This window comes from Perna viridis, chromosome 2 (genome assembly GCF_037379345.1).
Source record: "Perna viridis isolate PV_CMFRI_1.1 ecotype Kerala chromosome 2, ASM3737934v1, whole genome shotgun sequence".
Lineage (NCBI taxonomy): Eukaryota > Metazoa > Mollusca > Bivalvia > Mytilida > Mytilidae > Perna > Perna viridis.
Genome location: NC_142446.1, coordinates 29,709,647 through 29,729,384, shown reverse-complemented (window position 1 = coordinate 29,729,384; position 19,738 = coordinate 29,709,647). Strand labels below are relative to the sequence as shown.

Here is a 19,738-nt window from a genome sequence, read left to right as displayed (position 1 = left end):
TAAAATGTCGGTTCATTAGGTAGTTGTACTTGTTATTTATTAACTTGAAAATAAGTCAGCTGGGGGATAAAGGCACGAGTTGGTCGAGTAACAGGAAACAAAAGGAGTAATTTTATTTGACTTTAATTCAGGAGTCTCACACACCTGTGTGATCCTCTGGACACTTTTTTTTCAAGTTTAAATAGCTGCCAATTATGATCATCATGTCATTATCTGCCCCATTATTACCAGCTATTCAAATTTGAATGACAGAGACCAAGAGATCCACAGATGTTCTGTTAAAATGAAGTATGACACATTAATGTAGGGCATATTTCTTCATGAGAGCATTTTAAATCACTCAGTAGCCTAGCTAGATTTGTATTGAAATCAGTATCACCCCACTTCAAATTGCTTGAAGTACAGGATCTGTTATCAATGTAATTTTGCTGATTTATTTTTTCAACACCTTTGTAAGCCTTCATTTTGGTATGGCACTTTGTGATACAATTTCAGGGATCCATCAATTTTTATTCCATTTATTATCTGGAAATCAGGAAAATGCTAGTACCTAATCTGTTAAGTTACAACCCCAGCATTCCTTTTGTGGTATGGCACCTTGAAGTACAGTTTAAGAGATCCATTCACATAGTCAAATTTTTGTCCCAACATCATGAAAATGCTTGTTTCTGGCCTCTTATTCCTATCAATGGTTCAAGTCACTATCCCTTAATCTTGGCCTTCTTTCTATGGAAATGCACCTTGTGGTATGATTACGTTAAGAGCTATACACTTGCACTGAATTACTGCCCAGACAACAAATGCCATAGATTTTTGTGGTCATATAAAAACAGCAAATTTAAAATTTTTGCCTTTCTGTCTTCTTAAAGAGGTATCACGAAGTAACGACATAAGGTTTGATCAAATTTATTTTGGTGCACAGTCACATATTAAGGTAACAAATCATATTCATATAAATAATTATCATAAAAAAAACAGTGAAAAATAGACATATTTTGTGATTTGTGCTAATAGTCTTTAACATTCATTTTTTAAATACTCTCATCAATTAAGGCAATATATTGCATTTTAAACCACAAATAAGAAAGGTGCTGTAATCATGTACCATATTAAATCAGGACGTTTTCACCTATGAATACAACCAAATCAATGGAAGGTAAAGCAAGATTAGATACAGATTGATCATGCAAGATCACTGACCCAGAACTGGTTCTTGTCTAATTGAGCATGTCTCAGAAAAGTAATGTCTACATTTCTATTGTTTCAATTATGAAAAAAAATGCTTATATATTGAATATATATGCATTTTCTGTAGGTTATATAAATTATTGACTACATGCTTTACATGATATTTTTCCAACTGAACATAAACCATACCAATTTTTAAGAAGGTACAGACATCTTGATAATTTAAAAGAGAGCATGTAACTGGCTATTTTGAAAGTAAACATTGAAAGATAATTTGTCTAAATTACAAAAAAAAAACAACTTTCAGGCCATCACAAATTGCTCACCTGGCAACGCAAGATTTTTTTAGTTCAAAGACAATTACAAACTAAGATAAAAACACATACATTTTATCTAAAACTCATTGTTTTGGAGATAAAAGTTGAAATCTATTACCAAACCATCAGAAAGCATTGATGGTCATGTTCAATGCTTGATCAGCAGCATCATTAATTCTTAAAGAGAATACAAGAATGCATTTGATCAAATTTGGTTACAATCCGGTTAGTGGTTTTAAATGAGAAGATTCCAAAAAAAAAATTTTGAAGATGACAATAATTTACAGGAAAGATGGCAAGAGTCATTTGATTTTTTGGTATCTCTCATAAATTTGGTGATATATGTTAAACTGGTAACACACTTTATGTCCTAAAAAATATCATTTGCTTCTATGTTCATTCTGCATCATTGCATAATGAACACAATTTTATAAGATCACCTCAGGATACTTGTGACCAATTTAAGTTTCAATCCACTAAAGGTTCAAGAAGATGAGATCATTTCAAAAAAGAGAAAAAAAATAATGACAGCATACCATAATGATTGATGTATTGCAAAGTGATCGCAGTTGATTTAGAAACAACGAGTTTGCTTTTTTTGGTTTAGGATACAAATATAACAAGATGTTGCATGCTATGTCATGCTAAGAATACCCCCACTCAACCTACCGTCAAAGCTTGGAAAGGGAGAAAAAGTACAACTCATCATGCAGAAGCAAAATACCAAATATCATTCCCTGTTAGAGAAGCTGAGAAATCTGTTGTGAAATTTCCATTATGCAGCACCTAAAAAATGACCAAGTCGATTGGTAAACAGAAAGTAGATGAGCAACAAACCTGAAATCTGTTACAAAAATTGTGTAATGGACCGACAGACATGGTGATTGCAATATAGCCCACACTTCAATGAGTGGGGTATAATAATAATAAAAGAACAGTGTTCCATGACTTTCGACTACCCCAGTTTTTGTTAATTAAAAAGGGCATAAATGTCATGAAAATATTAGCTGATTTTTTAGATTTGTCCATGATATTATGTAGAAATAAGAGCACCTATAAAACAAATTTTAATGAAATTTCCAAGGGGAATAACTATCATAATTTCAGTTTGTATTAGTTGATTTTAGAGACTTAGGTATGAATTTAGTGTTTTTCAGTGCTTTTTATATGGTAGTAAATGTATAGCCTATTTCACATTGTTCAGATAAAAAATGCTAAAAGCATTTGTAACAGCTGTTAAAAGTAAACACCAACCATTTTATTAGTAGGGGGCTGGGATATTTTTGAAAAAAAAAGAAATGCTCCAAATTTTTGGAGCTTGTACTTGTGCAAAACAGATTTCTTATCTGACATCAAATCCAAGGCACCTGTGAGGATAAAAATGGTCAGTGCCTTAGTAAAACACATTTCATTGCTGTCCTTTGGTGTAATAGATTTCAATTTTATTAAAAGGTATAATTATCTTTAATATCTAAAGGAAGAATTATTACATTTTAAAGTTCTTGCTACTTTGAGGAGAGTTATTGTTATATAACAAATCATCAAGTAAGTCAGGGGGTTCAGAGTTGGGTTGTTCCATCAACTCATATGTAGTCTGACAATAATTTCTTAAAGCTTGCATCAGATGGCAAACTGTCCAACCTCTTGATAAAATGGAATCAACTGTCTCTTGTAACTGAAATATCAAAATATATAACATAAATTAGAACTTTTAAGGTTATTGTTATACACTGTTCTTGCTTTTTGTTCAAGTAAGTAAAAAAAATTAGTTCCTGGCCATATCAATTTCATAACATATAAAACATACGAATGCTATTGCAAGGCCAAGTCCAGTAGTCATTTTTTATTTAACATGACCAATAATTGTTCATAATGTATAGTAATATAGGGTTATTTCCTTTATATTGGTTAATATTGTCTTGAGCTGATTTTATATGGCAGGAGCTTGTAATATGAAACTCTCCGAGGGATAATATTAAGTAATCTATTACACATGTATTATACAGTAATCAATATCCTAATGTGCTTGTATGGAAACAAAGCATTCTTGATAGCCAACTCATTCAAATATTGATCAAAATTTTACATTAGAACTAGCGCAAAAAATGTCTCAAATTATTTTCAATCTCAGAATTTTTAAATTAAAATATCTGTTCATCAATATTCATCTCATATACATAATTTCAACAACAAACATGTTTTTTTTTCAGGTATGACTGGTATCTGCCATTTTGTTTTTACTTTTGACAACAATTTAATGTTGACTAAGTAAATTTAGAAATGCAATGGTTCTTTTCCAAAAAGGATTATACCTTATGTACAAAACATGGATAGATTGCATGGTTGTTTGAAGCAAATATTCATTACTATATAATAACAGCATATACTAACAATAAGTAATAAGGCCTCAGTTTACTGCTGTTACAAATCAGCCTACCAATATCTTCACATAAGTATAGTCTTTCAAGGCATGTAGTTCTCATTAATACAAGTGAGTTGAAAAACAATACCTTTACTAATTTCTCATGATGAAAGGTGTAATACATGACATAAGGAACACCGGCATAGGAGGCAGCCATCCATTGTAACAAGGCCTTTAACTGAGGATCTCCACAGAAAGCTCCACAACCCCAATTACCTGTCGATATCGGTCTACCTATGTTTCTCTACAATTAAAGCATCAGGTATAATATAAATAGAGGGTGATGGTTCCAGTTTTATAATACATCTCAAATTGAGAACTTCCTCAAATAATTAATATAATATAAAATTAATGAAACAGTGTAAGAAATAATTGCTAGCTCAATCATTCACCTGTGTAGAACTTTATCTCCAGTAAGTTGTCATTTGGACATGTCAAAATATCAAAATTTTATACTGTAGTAAACATTCAGGCAGGTTTTATCAACTTTATTTGGTTCTTCTGTGAAGGATTAAAAGGAAAATTTCCAATTTTAAACAATGATTTTGATCTAAAGTTTGGTATTACCTTAATGTATGTCCCAATCTCATCCCTATACCTAAAAACAGCTGTAATCACAAGCTGCATCAGTTGTATATTTTGGGAAATAAATTCAATTGGGCAAAACTCCCAAATTATTTAGAGGATCAAGATTTCAAATTTGGTTACAAATGAGTTGTGTCTACAAACTGCTTAGGTTAAAAAAATAATAGGGGCATTACTCCTAAAATCAGAAAAAAACTAATAACTTGATAACTAAATCTAATGTCTTCACTACCTTCAAAGTTTCTTGAAATTTGATCAAGTATTTAAAGGAATAGCACTTACTGTCTGCTTCAGTGGTTCATGAGATTTAAAAGTTCAGAGGGGCATTATTCCCACAAATAAAAAAAATAAAAAAATCCTGGCAACAAGTGTGAACAACTGAAAGTTTGAGGGTAATAATGAGTTTAAAACATTTGACTGGAACACAAATTCGAACTTAGAACTGTAACTAAATCTAAATATAGCTACATACCATATAGCAAGTCAATATCTTAAAGAATGTCCAAAGAAAGTCCAGACACTGAAAAATTTGATTAAAATATTAAGGGGTCATAAATCACAAAAATCAAAATTTGAACTTGAAGTGTATCTCCCCAAGAAAATGCTACGTACCAATATCAAGTCAATATTTCAAAAGACACAGTAATCAATTGGACAGAAAGACAGGGGAAACCATAAAGTCCCCTCCTGGCTTCAGCTTTCATTGTTAGAGCACTTTGAATATTTTAATAGGAGTTATTCCTTACCCTTTTTGAGCTTTCTTCTTCTCGTTTAAACACATTTATGGATCTCTGTATAACATTTATTGCTAGAACATCAGCAAACTCTTCAATTCGTTTGTATGGTACATCTAAAGCATCTGCATATTCATCTGATAAACTGTGGAACTCCTCTTCACTCAGAGGAACTTCATTTTCTACAGACTTTTCTTTGGGCGAAATTTCTGGCAAATCTGATAGAGCATGATTCAGAATTTCTGAAGCAACCCTGTCTGCAAATTTTGTTATGTGCTCCAAATCTGTTGATTTGTTGGACGAGTAACAAGTTGCAGATGCACCACTGAACATGACTTGATAACTATCTGCTAAGATAGCATGTGATAACTGTTCAGCAAAGTTAGACAACTCTTCCAATGGTGGGCTAGGTGTTGATGAACTACCAGTAAATGAACAGAGGGATGTTTCACTATCAGCTGATCTTCCAAAATGATTTGTTATGGATCCTTTACTGTCTCTATTTTCTGTTAACTTTTCTGTTGATTTACTTTTAAGTCTTTTTGATTTAGAATTTCGCTTCTTTTTGAAACTACCTCTGGACCTAGGTCTCCCAACTGTCAGGAGCTCTTCCTCAAACTTAGCTAATGTTTCATTTTTAAATCCACTCAAGCTGCTCCTCCAGGAATGACTAGATGACCCACTGGTACTTCTGTTTGATGAGTTGAAAATGTACAGTTCCGGAATTTTACACTCTGCCTTCATTAGTTCTTCAGCAAATCTAAAATATACAATTGAATATTAATAGTGTAAAGACAGTGAAGTTTATGATGTTGAAAAGTCACAAGGGCAAGTTAAAATATTTAACATAATATCTTCAGTATCTTAGTTGATAGGATAAAAAAATTCCTTTATTTTACATTTTTATGCTGTAATCAAAGTTATGCATTTTTTGTTCCAAATTTGAAGTATGACAGGGTTGTTCCCACAATCTCTGTAATTTAAGAAACATAAAACAGTAGTAGGGGGTGTGAAAGGCAAATCAAGGAAACCAGAATTGGAATGGTAATCACAAGAATATAATCTGAGGATAAACAATGAACATGACTAAAATAACACATACAAAAAACAAAAGTACATAAGCAATCCAAACTCCACTAAAACCTGGGAGCATAGACCAGGTGTGGCATTCAGCCTCACACACAATACAATGAATTATTCAAAAGCCTCTGAAAGACCAAATTTGATAGCTATACTGAGAAGGGTAATGAAAAGCCTAAACCCAAAAACTATAGCCTTGATAATGCTGAAAATTGTACTTAACCTGTGTTTTATTGTACTAAACAATTGAGTAAACTCAAAAAATGCATTGATCTGTTTCCCAAGTTATCATCTGGAAACCATAGAAAATGGACAAATGGACATGCAAATTTTCTGAAAGTATCACATAATAACTGGCCATTTTGACTGGATCTACAACATAGCCTAAAGCTTACACACAGTTAAACCCATCAATATGAAGCTGCAAACATTTAAATCATTCTTTGTGACCACAAGTATAAGAAAGATGTAATACCAAATCAGAAGTTAAGGCAAAAATTTATATGGGATCATGCATTTTATTTTTGTTTTTATATATTGTGATGTTTTTCTGTTTAAGTTTTTAGGCATACAATCTAGCTCAATTATTTGACTATTCATGAAATCTGAATGACTGGGTTCTTTTTTTTCTCACTTTACAATCTTAATGTTTTTCACTTCTACTATATAAGGTACATACCTTAATTTGATGCAATGAAACTCTACAATAAAAATACTCTTTATAATCACTGAATGAGATATAATGAATGGTACTTTACCTTGACAAAGTATCATCATAGAAGCCGCATGACTCTCTCCTGTACTTGGTCGAGAAGTCAATACAAAAAGGTCCTTCCTGAGAAATCTCTATTTCTAATCTTTCTATATCTTCATCAGTTCGGCTAGTCTTCTTCCTTGGTCCATCATTCCCATTGATTGAATCTTTCAGTTGACGAGCAGCCTTGTTTGACATCTGTAATGGCTCACTGCTTCTCCTGATGTAACTACCACCATTTGTATTGCGTTGGACTTCAACAAAAGCTGTTGTCAGAAGATCTCTAGACAGTGAACTCGCATAGAAGCTTACTTTCCTTTGATTTCTTCCAATTAATTGATCAAATTTTACATCTGAAGATCTATGGTTGTTGAATATGCCATCTAAAGTATTTCTTTTTTTGCTTCTTTCTATAGTTGGACTTTTGACTCTTTCAATATTGTTTTTGACAAGAATACTACTACCTACTTTTTCAGTAGACACTGTAACCATGGGGACATTATTAAGGGTAGAATCTGAGTTATCATCTGTGTTTTCAAAATGTTCATCCTTATACAGATGTACACTGCTTACAGGAGGAAGAAGGTCTGAATCAGACATGTGTTTGACACTAGATGATTCAGAATGGTTAGAGTAGCTATCAAATGGAGAAGAGCTTTCTGATACAGATTGATTAAGCATTTCATCATCATTTGTTGCTAAGCTATCATCTTCTTCCATTAAATATTTAATAACAGCTTCATTCATCACATCATAAACAATATTTGTTGCCATTTCATGACAGCGTCTTTCTCTTTCTTCTTCCAATAACTCCAAAGACCTATCGTGTTGCTTAGCAACAGCTAAACTGGAATCATTTTGACTATTGAATTCTGGAATGTTTGATTTGAAATTCATGGTAAATGTTTCACTTGATATTATGTCTCTGTACAAGTTCCTGGTAAAAATACTGTCTATAAAGCCAGAAGCAAACTTTTTAGCTACTGGTAATGAAATAACATCACCATCAGAGTTGTTGAAGCTGTCCTCCTCTGAAAGTTTTCTAGCTTTAGGTTTATTTATCACAGCTACAGGGGCATTATTATGAAACTCTGTCATAACAGGTGAATTAGAAACTAAGACATTTGCAGCAGCTGTTGTGCCTTCATACATTATGGTAGAAACCAAAGAGGCAGCAAATTCTCCTATCACAGGATGACACGTTTCCTCTTTGATTGTATGTTGCTTCCCTAACAATTGTTCTCTTTTCTGAAAATTCTCGTAGTACTCTTCAAATTCAGAACTAAAATCTGAGCTATACCTAGTACTACAACTACTCCTCCTTGAACCAATATCACTCAAATTAGAGCTTCTACGTCTTAAACGTAAGTACCATTCACGTAAATCTACATCTAAATGATCCATCCCATCATCAGGTGGTGGTTTCTCATTGGCTGAAGTAGATGTAGAAGATTCCTCAAGATAGTTAGTGTCAATATGGACATGCTGACTTTGACAAGCCAGTTCAGAACCAGCCTCCAGTAATGCTGAGGACATTATCTCTACCAACAAACCATCAGCATAATTCAATATGGACAATGGAACTGCGGAAAAAAATTCATTGACTGAACTCAATTCTCCTTCATTTCTCTCTCAAACTAGGTTTGCACAAAGACTGTTTTACTTAGACATTTTATGGTATGTTTTCAATAAATCCTGTTGGGACTGTATGGTCAATTGAATTAAGTTCTTTACAAAAGTACTCCATTCCAAGTTTTCTAGTAAGCTAATGGTGTTAAATAGTTCTTTTACAAAGTTCAAGGTTAACAACCCCACGTAACATTATTATGTTGATGTGCCATGTGAACGTCACTGCTTTTTATATTGGCATTTGCATAAAGACTTTGTTTTACTTAGGACTGTCTCAAAATATTGGAATGGAGGTGTGGGAGTGTATTCCAGCTGTTTATTTACATAGATTCCAGAAAGTTATAGTAAAAACCTTTTGTAGCCAGCTTGTTTAAATTCTGACTTCTCCTTCTACACATTTCAAAGACGTTATCTCAAGTGTTAAAATTGTTATTTGTTGTATTTTTTTAAAATTATAATTACTACTGACAACACAATTACCTATAATGTAGAGAATGATTTGTTTTTTTTTTTAAATTATAATTACCATTGAAAACACAATTACCTAAATGTAGAGAAGGATAAGTCAAGACCAAAATTTTAACATGTTGGTTTAATCAATTTTTTTCCTAAAAAAACACAAGAAATACTGGAAATTTATTTAATTTTGAGACCATAACTTACCCTTCAGACTCTTACAGCTTTACAGTAGTTGACTTGTAGCTAGTTTTGTGACATTCATTTAGAAAGTGATTATTTACCATGACAATTATAAAGAGGTTAACAAAGGCATGGTATGTAAAAAAAAAAAATACAGGGAATTTCATAGTTACCATTTTTTTTGACAGCCTGCTCTACATCCTCTTCTACTGCAGTCATATAGTCATCTTCGCTGACAGACCCACGTCTACTCTCAGACCTGTCATGTGACACTATTCTCTTCGCAAGCTGTTCACAGGGATAAACTATTGTCCCTCTATCTACTCTAGCTGAGTATCCAACAAACGCTTTATTCAAATCTCTAATATAATACTCTTCTAAATATTGTTGATTTTTCTTGTTCCTGTACTGAAGGGCATCTATTGCACACAATGTTGTCATAAAATTGCCTTCTTCATCCACCTAGCAACACATCGAATAAGATTTAACCATCAATCTTCAGGTGTTACACAGGCTTAATGATAACATATGCAAAGTACATGGAAAACATACTGTTAAAATGCTTGTTGATTAAAGTGTATTTGAAAGTTATTTTTTTCATCTTTGTTTATTTGGTTCAAAATTTGGAACCATATTTTTGGACCTGTAAGTCTAAGTGGAATAAAGTTGAATCACAAAATTTCGACAAAAATCTAAAAATTTGATACTGTATTTTTCTACCTATAAGTTGAATTGCCAAATTTTGATTAAAATCAATGAAAATTTTTTTTTTTTTCAATAAGTTGAATTTGCCAAATAAGTCAAGGGTCAGACCTTCATCTTAGGTCTTCAATGTTAACCATAGGTGTCAGTGGAAGTTTTTAAAATCATATTATTAAAGCAAAATACCTTTAAATGATATCCTATAGTGTGTTAGTATTTTTAATAAAGCTTATTTGGAAATGAGTTTTTATTAGTTTTATTTATTTCCATGTCACCTGCTCTGATATTGAAACATAAAGGTCGTAAACATGTCAAGCGTGGGCACCCAAGTGTGAAATTATCTGCACAACCAGTCATAATTAAGTCCGGTAATAAATAAACAATATAATCTGGTATTCTAAATTACAATAAAAAATTGCTACCTTTAAATCTTTAAATTTACAATTAGCCAATTAAATAACACTTAAAATAGCCACCCGCTAACGTGTTATGACACACCCTAAATGGGTATGAATTTGCATATAAAAGAACTGATAACTCTTTGATCTATGATCCAATTAAAGATTTTGTAAATGTAACTTCAAGAGTTTGTTTGTATATTTTAAAGGTTTTGAAGAATATTACTTAGGGATGACCTAATATAACACCGTCATATTCATTCATAAATGGATAGCAGCACTGATCAATTATCTTTTGAGTTCAAACACCGGTTTGATTTGCATTGATATTTTTTTTTCTAAGACGTGTAATTGCAGTTTACCCCATTTATGAATGAAACAATAAATGCAATGTAATCGATTCTAATGAAATCACTTGAAGATAAATTTTTTTCTGAAAAAAAAATCCTTGTATAAGTTGAGGCTGACATTTTGCTGAAGAAAATAAAATTGACTTACAATCCAAAAATATGGTATTTTATTAAACAATGAAAAAAGTAATGTTACTTACTCTGTTAATTGAACTGTTTTAGAAGTGGTTAATATTATACCATTTGATAAGAATTCTTACTTGTCATTAGTAAGGTTTCGAGTGCTGACCAGTTAATTTTGAATTTAGAATACTCACCATAGTAGATTCTGTGAACTCTCCATCATACTTCAATGTAGCAGCATATCCACTTGTTCTGGAATACTGCTCATAACCTTGCATTATTATTGCTTCATTGTCATCCATCACTTCCATAAATAGCAATGATGTAATCAACTCTGGACAAACACAAAATCTGATTTCTTCCTGTAAAACAACAGAAAATTTAATGGATCAATTTAACTGAAAATACTGTGAGAATGATATTTATCTGCTTACATCTAAACCCTGAACATTTTGATTATCTTTCCTTGCAGACATTGATTTAGAGTTACAGCAGATCCCTAAGAATTCATCTTAGAGGCACTAACAATAACATATTCAAAAGAGAAATATGTAGATAACATACATATAACATGGACCCCAAATCAACAGAGATGAGCTCTGAATTCTTAGCTACATCATGTATAATGAGAACAGGTATGGTGAATATGTTAAAATGACAACAATCCAACCGAGATGAAAAAGGCCACCCATTGGTAACATTTATACTTACTTGCACTCTTCCCCTTGACAACACTCCCCCACCAATATACCTGTTGGCAAAGTCAACCTAAAACCAGTGTAAAAAGTTTCAGTGTAATTCAACAGTTTCTTATCCCATGGTAAAAGTATGACTTTCAATTGATAATCGGCGTAACATAAAATTTCAAATTGCTCCAGTTAATGATTCAAAATTAAGCTTTGATAATTAACCAAATACCATCATATTGTTATTAAAGAATAAATCCAAAGCCAATTAATTGTAATTAATGTCTGCAAAAAGGCTGTTCATTCCTGTCTTTTAGTATTCACCGATTCTCTTTCAAAATATGTTAATATATTACCTCTATTGCACTACAACCAGCATCTTCAATAACACCCTCATGATGAACTATCAAGGGACATAACTCAACATCACAGTTAAGCCATGTGTCCATACATGGCAGTTCATCCCAAGGAATGACCTGAAATAACAAGAGGCTCACCTGGTTAAATTCTGTCTTTCAAGGGCAAAAATCCCCACATCAGTTCTATGCAGGGTACCTCAAGGAACATTCATACCAAGTTTGATTCCAATTGGTCTAATAGTGTCAGAGGAAAGAATTTTTGAAAGAAATAACATTAAAAATAGCAAAAAAAAAAAAAAAAAAAACGTCAAAAAGGCATTAACTCCAACATGGCTTTATGGATTAAAATGAAAATTTGACCACGGAAAAATCTAATCATGCTGAACAGTTTAACCCCATCAGAATTTGGCTAAACCAAACAGTTTTGGAGATATATGCGAAAACAACTGTCTGACCCCTATGTTCTATTTTTAGTAACTGCGACTATGTTTTTCGATGGATCAAAAATCCCCACATCAGTTCTATGCAGGATAGCCCAAGGAACATTCACACCAAGTTTGGTTCCAAGTGATCCAGCAGTATCAGAGGAGAAGATTTTTGAAACAAATGACATTAAAAAAGGCCAAAAAAATGTTGGAAAAGGGCAATAACTCCAATATGGCTTAACAGATTAAAATGAAAATTTGACCACAGATAGATCTCATCATTCCAATACCCAAAAGAACTTGAGATAAAGGATACTACAGACACTGTGAAGTCAGCCTCATTTCTTGACCTATACTTAGAAATCGATGGTAAAGGAAAACTATTGACCAAACTTTACGACAAACATGATGACTTTTCATTCAGAATTGTCAACTTTCCTTTCATCTGTGGCAACATCCCTTCGGCTTCTGCGTATGAAGTGTTCATATCACAACTCATAAGTTATGCCAGAGCTTGCCGAAACTATGCAGACTTTTTGTATCACGCTAGAACTCTTACAAATAGGCTTCTGGAACAGGGTTATGTTGGTACAAGATTGAAGTCATCACTACAGAAGTTTTATGGTCATCATCATGAACTTGTGAATCGTTATGGTGTATCCATCAGCACCATGAAAACTGATTTATTCAACGAGTCATAGTTTTCCTTTCCTCGTTTATCTACCCCGGACTTGACTTTTTATGAGCAACTCAGCGGGTGTTTCTACAAAAACAGAGGACGCTTACCCTACCAGTGCACCTGGTCCATGCTCCCAGTTTTCAGTGGAGTCTGAGTTGCTCATTTGCTTTTGTTACTTTGTATGTATGATTTTAGTTACTTTATGTTCTTTCTTGTGTATGTCTGTTTTCCATGTCTGGTCTTTGTCCCTGGATTACATTCTTTTGATTACAGCTATAACCTTGGTTCCCTTGATTACTCTTCCAAACAAGTTTACCCTATGTAAGAATTTTATTAGACAACAGATAGATCTCATCATACTGAACACTTTTACCCTTTGGCAGAATTTGGCTAAACCAAACAGTTTTGTAGATATATATGCATAAAACTACTGTCTGACCCCTAAGTTCTATATTTAATAACAGTGGCCACGTTTTTCGATGGATCAAAAACTACATCATTTCTATGCAGGATAGACCAAGGAACATTCATACCAAGTTTGGTTTCAATTGGTCAAATAATGACAGTGGAGAAGAGTTTTGAAAAATTGTTAATGATGACAATAATGGATGGTGACAACGGACGCCAAGTGATGGCAATAACTCACATGGCCTTTGGCCAGGTGAGCTAAAAATAACAAAAAAACTTTGAAAAAGGACAATAACTCCAACATGACTTAACCAATTAAAATGAAAATTTGACTACACATAGATCTCATCATCCTGAACACTTTTAACCCCATGTCAAAATTTGGCTAAACCTAACGGTTTTGGAGATACAAGCGAAAAACTACTGTCTGACCCCTATGTTCTATTTTTAGCAACAGCAGCCATGTTTTAATGGATCAAAAATCCCCACATCAGCTCTATGCAGGATACCCCAAGAAACATTCATATCAATTTCAGTTCCAATAGGTCAAGTAGTGTCAGAGGAGAAGAGTTTTAAAAAATTGTTAACGACAACAAGAAATGCTAAGCGATTGCAATTGCTCATGTGACCTTCAGCCAGGTCAGCTAAAAATATATAGCATTTTTTTCCTTAAGTTAATGCTTATCTATCTGCTAATTAAAAATAGCTTTCTTTTTGTCCAAATCCATTTTTTCCCCCCCCCCCCCCCAATATGGGTTTTTTAAAAGGACTAATTTTTTGTTAAAATTTCAATGTGCTCCAAGTTTTGTCTTATTCTTTCACAAAGCAGACAAAAAATTAGAAGGAAGTGATAAAGAAGTGTTAATTTAAATCAGATGTTAAAAAGACCTCAAAAACATATCTTAAAAAACCTTGTGTCATAAACAAGACATAGCTAGATAATCAATTAATGCATGATTATGTGAAGCACAAGGCATAAACTAAAACTTCTAAAATGAAAATCTAATTACCTGTCTAACAAAAGTAACATGACCTTGAATTTCATATCTTCTACTTGCAACTTTTTCAAAATAGTTCAATATGCACCTCAACTTAGCTTGTTGGGATGTACTGAAAGTAAAATAAAGTTTAAAAATTTGTTATTAACATTGTCTATAACTAGTGTTTAAAATATAAAAGTGTCAGAACAACATAATGATTCATTGAACATACATGTAAACCATATGTAATAATCTCAAGTTTAATTTTGTGAAAATTTTTACAGCACAATAACAGGAGTAAATAAGCAACAAGCTTGATGACATCACAGTCACATTACAAAATTTGGTCTATGAGACAATGGACAATTTTTTTTATCCAATAAGAAAACATGTTACATCTGAAATGAAATTATTGATTATTAACTAGCTGAGTCTGATCAATGTAATCATACACATGTCTTTGTCATATCCATATGTATTTAACATCTTAATATGTGTGGTATGCAAGTAAGATATCAGTTTTTTAAGTACTAACAAAATGCACGATTAAACCAGTAGAACTACATATCGAACAGATTGCTGGCCAGTTTAAAAATATGCATTGTACTAAAAGGCATGTTTTATTATATTACCATAAAAATTAAAACTAGATCAAAAATATTATTTTGCACTTTAAATACTTACAGTTCTGGAAGAAACTTGAAGAAATTTGTAAAGTTGATGCTGTTTAACTTCTTTTTAACACTTCGTTTCTGTGGAGGGAATAAACAGAGAAAACCACAGGCTATTATGCTGGCTATACATTGCTTGCTGAGTATTGTTTCACTTCCTGCAAATAAAAGAATTAAATACAAACCTTCTGTAAATAAAATAGTTCAGAATATTTTATTCTGAAGAATGTTCCTACAATGTAAGGGCTGAGACAAAAAACTGAGTAAAACTGTCTAAAAACTAATTATTAACATATAATTTATCTGCAACAAAAATGTTTGTTAAGCATCTATTATACACAAAACCTATTGAACTAAAAACAATGTAAACTATTTGATAGATGTACCTATTTGTTGTTTACTGTAAAGTACCCCACACAAAGGGACTACACTTGGCAGCTCTACAGCTAAATCAATTATTGCTGGGAATGTAGAACGCAAAAAAGTACGCTTCTCAAAAGGTGATGCTGATTTCTGAAGAAATTCTACCAAACCATACAAAATACAACTTTTGAAATGCAATCTCTTTGGAACATCTATTTCATCTTGTGCTATGTTTACAATCTCCTGGTGTTTTATGACCCAGTCTTTCACACTACATGTTGGATCCTGAACACAATTTTTTAAATTTTCCAATCCTTCTCGAATAACATGCCATTGTGGCAATTGACAAGGCATAAATAGAATATTATTGATCTCATTGTTCATTTTGTTGTCTGCAAACTATCCATCACAAAAAGAACTACTTGTTTTAGTGCTCTGAAAAATAAGAGTCACATTATAAATGTACATTTTTTCATCATAGTAAACAGTCATAAACCTACACCTGAGGCAAGCCTATGGATAATGAAATGTCTGGTCCCTTGTTTCAAGTTAACTCTGAAATCAAATAAAAAGAAACTTCCCCCAACAAGGTAAATATACAAACACACAAATATTAAAAATCTTCCAAATATTTTGAGTTGTGGACAGTCACACATTCCATGCTTTTTGTTGGGATAATTTTTTTTTCTACAATCTCACAGACCATCTTATAAATCTTTGAACGTACAAAAAAAATTAAGAGCTGTAAGCCCAACATTGGTTCAAATGGCAAAAGTGACTACAAAATGTACTTTATTACCCAAGCTAATTACAACTCTCAACAGGTGTCAAGAATCACCTAATGGTCAATTACACTAACCAGGCAGATGGATTAAATGTCGATCATTTAATGCACACGGTTAAGGATTTATATAGTTCAAATGCCAGTAAAAATTTCTCCTGGGGAAATATCAAAATGACAAAAAGTTATTTTTCATTTATTTTTGTACATCGAACTTGTGTTTAAACTAACTGTGAGTAATTTGGTCACCATCCCCTCAGGCACTCAATGTTATATCAATAAATATTGTGGGAATACTATCCATGTGTAGAAAAAAAAGCTTTTTTCCACACATGGATAGTATTCCAACAATATTTATTGATGTAACATTGAGTGGCTGTGCTACCTTGGTTTCACTTCATTTTGAAGTTGCACGTCGGCAATGTTTACAATCCTGAAAAATATCATTTGTGCTATCAATGAACTCCTCTGAATAGGTCTTACTCGGTCTTATTCCAAATACATGTAGCATACTTGACATAGTGCTAACAACAGAACCTCATGAGGCAACCAGGGAAAATATTTTATCTGTTCAATGCATGGAGTACTGGTGCATGTTAAGGCAGTTTATACATGTATCTATATCTACACTGAGCTAGATGAATTTTTGTGTTTCTACAAAGGGTGGCAATGCAGAAAACAGCTTTTTTTTTAAATATTAGACATTTAAAATTATACCAGGGATGTTATACTATACGGTTTCTAATTAAGCAGAAGAGTGTAAAAGGATTTCTATTTTTGATGATTATTAAAGGCTGGGGAGTTTCTGTTTTAATCAAATCTAAGGTATGCTACTTGGATTATCTGGAAAACATGGTTGCATGATAGTAAAAAAAAACCAATAATGCGCTTTATTCATATGCAATGTATATTTAAGTTTTATTTACAGAAATGTCTTCACACAGTCCTGTAAATAAGAGTTGATATCGAAATATCTTACATTTGTTTGTATGTCAGATGCAAATATTTAAAAAAAAATACACCATTAAAATGATCCTCTTTTTCACAAATGAAAGTGACTAAGCTTTCAAAATCCTGATAAAAAACCTGTACTATACATGTATATGGCAATAAGTGTGCTGCTTCACTCATGATTGCTTGATTGAATTAAACTTGATTATCTAAATAAATTCAATAATTTTTTTGAGTTGTCTTTCCCTGATTGTTTATTTTAAACAAACTATTTCAATTTTTCTTTTGTACTTAAAGAAGTACAACATTGAATCTTGTACCTGGCTATTTTATATTTGTCTTTCTGTGACTATTGTAAACAAACTTAACTTCACATACAATGAATACACATTTATTGCTAAATTCTGCAATTCTGTTTACATGTATTTACTATGATTACATTATTTACATGTGTGCCTTTAAAACTTTCCTGATTTTGTGTTGAGGACCAGGAATACTACTGATGACTCATTTTAAAAAAAATTTAATTAGTAAACTGCTGGCCTATGTTGACATACAATGTATATGTCGTGCCATACCCAGTAGCTACATTCACATGTACCACCACCTTAGCACAATAGGTTCTGGTCACAACCTTCAAAATAAATCCCACCAATCGATACGCTAAGCATGTTTAACCAGGAAAAGGGTGAATCATCAGCCACACTTCCCCAACTGTTCAGGGTTAGATCTCGACAGTTGTATCCAGCTGCCCATGTGATACATGTACATCTGACTGTTTTGATAAAATGTTACATACTAGGAGCAAAGCAAAGGTACGGAAGTTATGACAACCCATGTCACACATTTTATCAAATTCATGTTTGTATCAGACCTTTACCTGCCTAAATAGAGATTAAACTTTAAAAACCTTTTTTTGTAGTTATTTAAAGATAAATATTGGAATTTGTGTTATTCCACCAAATACTCAATTTTGAACAAAATATGTGAACAATTTCGGTTTCAACCACACATGGACGTCCTGACATGTAAACAAAACATTGTGTCTCTCTGACTTTTTCATCCCATCGACATACAGCCGAAAACTTCCAAATGATAAAAAAAATGTTGATTATTTTAAAAATAAAATCACAAATACATTTTGTATATTGATTTGAATGGGTTGTTGACTTCTGTACTAAAAGATTCAAACAATGAATTAGTAATTACAAATTACGACTGATTTGTAGTTTCAGCACCATGTGCTTTGGTTACAACCGAAAGATCGGTGGGAAAAAGATGGATTAGTCAATCTTTTTCTTATTTAAATCAAGTAATAAATGTATGAAAAATCTCCAAGTCTCTTCAATTAATGCGTATGCGAAATGGTGCTGCACATGTAGCGTTAATTTAATTATGCAATCAACTGATCAGTTACAGGTAAAGTCACAGTCACAGGTGGCTGCATATCGGCAATTAATATTGACATACACCTGTAAAATAACTTCCAATAAATGACAGGTAGACAGGATGTTTATACAGTTATAAAACCACACTGACTGTAATTTATAAGGGTTGACAGTTACAATGTCCGATATTGTCAAATGGTTGCCAGTCAATTGCAAAATTCGTTGGTCAATGACCATCATTTTTTACAATTTCCAGACCCTTTGAGCAAAGCATACTTTGCTGACATCTGTAATTACTTACATATGAAATATTGTCTGATGAAAGTTGTTACTTTTAGCTAGAAAATGTTACAAGCACATACATTTACCACCAGAATTCTGGAAATTTAATCAGCTTTAGTTCTATTAAATTTGGCTAAAACACTGCATGGAGACACTGACAAATCTAATTTGTAAAATATTGTGTGTATTTAAAGTGCAAGGGCAATACTTACATGTTTGTTATAAATGTATGTATCATAATAATAAACAGAAAATATTAATTGTCTTTTACACATTCAGTGTCTATACTATACAGAAACTTTCAGTATACTAGTTTCATACAAATCCACATCACAACTGCAACATGACATGCAAATAAGCAAATTTAAGCAACTGGTCAAATACACAAGAACAAACTCAGAAAAATCTACAAAAAGCATTGTCAAATTTACAGCTCGTGTTTACATAACAATTAAAGACACAATTACAACACCCCTTAAATACAATACTGGAACATTTTTCTTATACTAGTATTGTGCGATCGCCAAGTACTGGAGATCCATTATCTAATAATGGTTTAATGCCGCAGAATAGTATATATATATGTTAATCATATAGTTAAATTCGTATTCGTCTGCAGATAGCACAGTCAGAAGACTGATATTTTACCTAAAATTCTATTACTTTCCACTAATCCAAGAGTACCTGTCAACTGTCAAGTCAAACCATGTGCGCATGTTTATAAGAATGGAACTTCCGGTTGATCAATTTCAAAGATACTTTTATATCGTTAAAATACAAATTTGCAGTGTAGTCACTATCGATTGACTATAAAAGTTGCAGTTATAAAATTTCATTCCATACA

General features: G+C 32.4%; 1 protein-coding gene across 1 annotated transcript; it reads right to left on the bottom strand.

Annotated features, from left to right (window-relative positions):
* Window positions 1–890: 890 nt before the first annotated feature.
* LOC148624546 (uncharacterized) lies at window positions 891–19,614 on the bottom strand. Its single transcript, XM_088567214.1, has 12 exons — window positions 19,543–19,614; window positions 15,516–15,927; window positions 15,143–15,287; window positions 14,489–14,588; window positions 11,964–12,083; window positions 11,633–11,689; window positions 11,116–11,283; window positions 9,522–9,810; window positions 7,085–8,663; window positions 5,259–6,006; window positions 4,016–4,171; window positions 891–3,180 (listed from the first exon to the last, which is right to left on the bottom strand). Exons 2-12 carry the CDS (start codon window positions 15,874–15,876, stop codon window positions 2,992–2,994), a joined length of 3,912 nt encoding a protein of 1,303 aa, XP_088423340.1. The 5' UTR covers window positions 15,877–15,927; window positions 19,543–19,614; the 3' UTR covers window positions 891–2,991.
* Between the last annotated feature and the right edge of the window lie 124 nt (window positions 19,615–19,738).